The 2,835-nt window shown below is 33.0% G+C and overlaps 1 protein-coding gene across 1 annotated transcript; it reads left to right on the top strand.

Annotated features, from left to right (window-relative positions):
* Positions 1-405: 405 nt before the first annotated feature.
* LOC129226693 (uncharacterized) lies at positions 406-867 on the top strand. The gene has a single exon (XM_054861323.1). It carries the CDS (start codon positions 406-408, stop codon positions 865-867), a length of 462 nt encoding a protein of 153 aa, XP_054717298.1.
* Positions 868-2,835: the final 1,968 nt, after the last annotated feature.

The following is a 2,835-nucleotide window of genomic DNA, read 5'->3' as shown; positions in this document are numbered from 1 at the left end:
CATTCACGAACATACATTTTTTATCAATCAGCTTGCCCTTCACACCACTATTCTATTGTAAATATAACCTTCACACCCGCCTTCATGCATTCTCTCTATTATAAGTAAATCGCGTTTTCGGGGTTGGGATTCTTGTTTCCTACCCTACTCACTTTCTATGAATTGTATGTGTTTAACACTTTTAAAATGTATCTCGTGATTGACGGGTAGATAAAGATAAGGGCCTTTTATGAACATTGACCAGTCTCATTTCATCATTTCACTTCATTACTCGGCTCATGTGCGTTCTGTTTCTTTTAGCGAGTCTCATACGTACCAACGATTTTGTTTTTAGACTCAGAATAATGTAGTTTTAATCTATTTAGTGTTTTTGAACTATCATTCCGTATAAACAGCAATCTAGAGATGCCTCGCAAGTTTTTAACGTTAGAAGCTGCGTTAGATTATTTCCACAGCTTATCCAACAGCGAACTTGATGACGAACATGAGCATGATCTTTGTATTTTGCTGCCTGATAAACACGCGAGTCTGAGTAATGAAGAACACATAAACGATGAAGCCTTAAATGAAGTTTATCCTAAAGATGTCTGCGGCCATGTTGACTTGATGTTTAGCGATGAAGATACAGGTTCAAATAGTTCAGATGATCAGCTTCACAATTCAGGATATCAAAAGGGAAACACAACCTCATACTCGACTCCAAAAGCAAAGAAGCGGAAACAAGAACCCTATCCCAGGTGGGGAAAATATGCTAAGTTGGAAGAAAATCTTCCGGGAAAAAAACTCGAAAAATTGACTGAAAAATTCCCCGAGCTTCAGACAATGGATCGCCTGCAGTTATTTTTCAAAATACTTCCTCTGGATTAAATGCAACATCTAGCTGATATATCAACTCTCAGTGAAGGTGTCAAGCAGACCTGAACCTAAATCACATCTTCCTGTTCTGAATTTAAAAACAGATAACCATTATCTTGTCCCCTTCGCTCAGAGACGTTGTACGTTTGTCAGAAGAACGTGTGAAAACGGGCATTGAATGTGAAACAAGACTCCGCTCATCTTGCTTCCCTCAATACCATGGACAATAAGGAAGAAAAAGTGTCATTCAGAAGAGAAAAGTATAATAGTATGTAAAATAAACAAAAATATTCATATTTTTTCATCCATTTCGAAGTAATAAAGTTTCGAGATCAATCCTCCCGTTTACTTCATTCCAAACGCCGATGTTCCCAAATGGGAACATCCTGAAATTCCTATTTAAAAAAATTTTTTCGCCAAAGCATGTTTAGGTTAGCTATACTAGAGGTAAATTGAGACATTTAAGCAACAAATTAAGAGTAAAAATTAAAAATTTGAATTACGGCGTTTAAAAGGTTAAGTAGTCCGAATTACGCCTTTATTTTTCAATTTCTCATTCAGCCTTAAATGCCTGCGCCTGCTACTATTTTAAGCATGTAGATAAATTATTTCACAGCTCTCTTTCCATACAGTAAATTTTGTTGGATCTCCTTTGTGGAAGAAAAACGAAAATATCGCAGCAGCATATGAGTATATCTTACTAACAAGAAAATGTTCTCCCCTTGAAGAAAAATACGGGAAAATAAAGATGCAGCTGTGGAAACTAAACCATTAATCTTAAAAAAGAAAATAAAGAAGTATAAAAACACTTATTATCTGGAAAGCAAGATATTTTCCTGGTAATTTTTCAAGCAGTTGTATGGTAAATTGAGAAAATGGATAGAGGACGTCGTTGCTCCAAAAAATATATATCACTGTTATAAATAGCACATCAGTTTTTAGCTTAAAGTTTAAAATTTATTGAGAAAAAAGGAAGAATGGAAAAAAAAAGATGAGACATTTATGTTCAGAAAGTTGTTGTGTTTCAGAAGCATATATATATATATATATATATATATATATTTGTTTTCATAACTTAAAAATAATTCGTCTCTTAAATTGTAAGATGAGTCATGATTACCATAAGAACGATAAAATGTTTTAAATTATCCTGGAGCAAAAATATAAACATTATTAGAAAAAAAATTTGTGCTGTCCTGAATACGAGCTACATTAAAAAAAAATTAATTAATTGAATTGAAAAGAAAGAAATAACTGAAATTTAAAAAGTATGTTGTAAAATGTAAAAGTTTTTAAACCCGTGGGTGCAGGTTCTTACCGTACACCTGGATGGAAGGTTACGGGAAGTCACGGTGACCTCTCAAAAATATCTTTATGAGAGCTTTGAGACATAATTGCATTTCAAATTTTTTTTTTATATTGATGCCTACTGTCTCTTATCATTAGATGAAGGCGTGGGTGCATTCCTACTTGCTCGTAATTTATCTTTCAGTAATTTAAGTATTTTCCCACTATCTAAAAATTAATGTTTCTGTCCACTGCAAGTTCAATCCTCATATATATAATATTTAAAATCACTGATCGAGTAACGCTCTGACCTCAACAAAAATGAAACTCGCGCCGTATCATGCGTGACGGCTTTATTTCAGCGTTGAAGCACCAAAAATTCAGTAAGTAATTTATAATTAGATAATTTTTTGGCACTGTTTGACATGCTGAGAAACACTTCATTTTGACAAGGCTAAACTGGTTCTTTTAACTTAATTGTTTAAATTAAGTTAAAAATAACTTAATTGTAACTTAAAAATAGTCAACAATGAACGCTATCTACTGCAATTTGAGATTAATCCACTGGAGTTAGGATTAAAATTTTGACTATCAAAATATCACCCAAAAAAAAAAAGAAAGATAAAAAGATAAGAGAGAAATGAAGCAAATTTTTGCGTGCGAAAAAAGAAATTATACCGGAAAAGCAATTTC

This window comes from Uloborus diversus, chromosome 7 (genome assembly GCF_026930045.1).
Source record: "Uloborus diversus isolate 005 chromosome 7, Udiv.v.3.1, whole genome shotgun sequence".
Classification (NCBI taxonomy): Eukaryota; Metazoa; Arthropoda; class Arachnida; order Araneae; family Uloboridae; genus Uloborus; species Uloborus diversus.
This window is presented reverse-complemented; position numbering and strand designations above follow the sequence as displayed.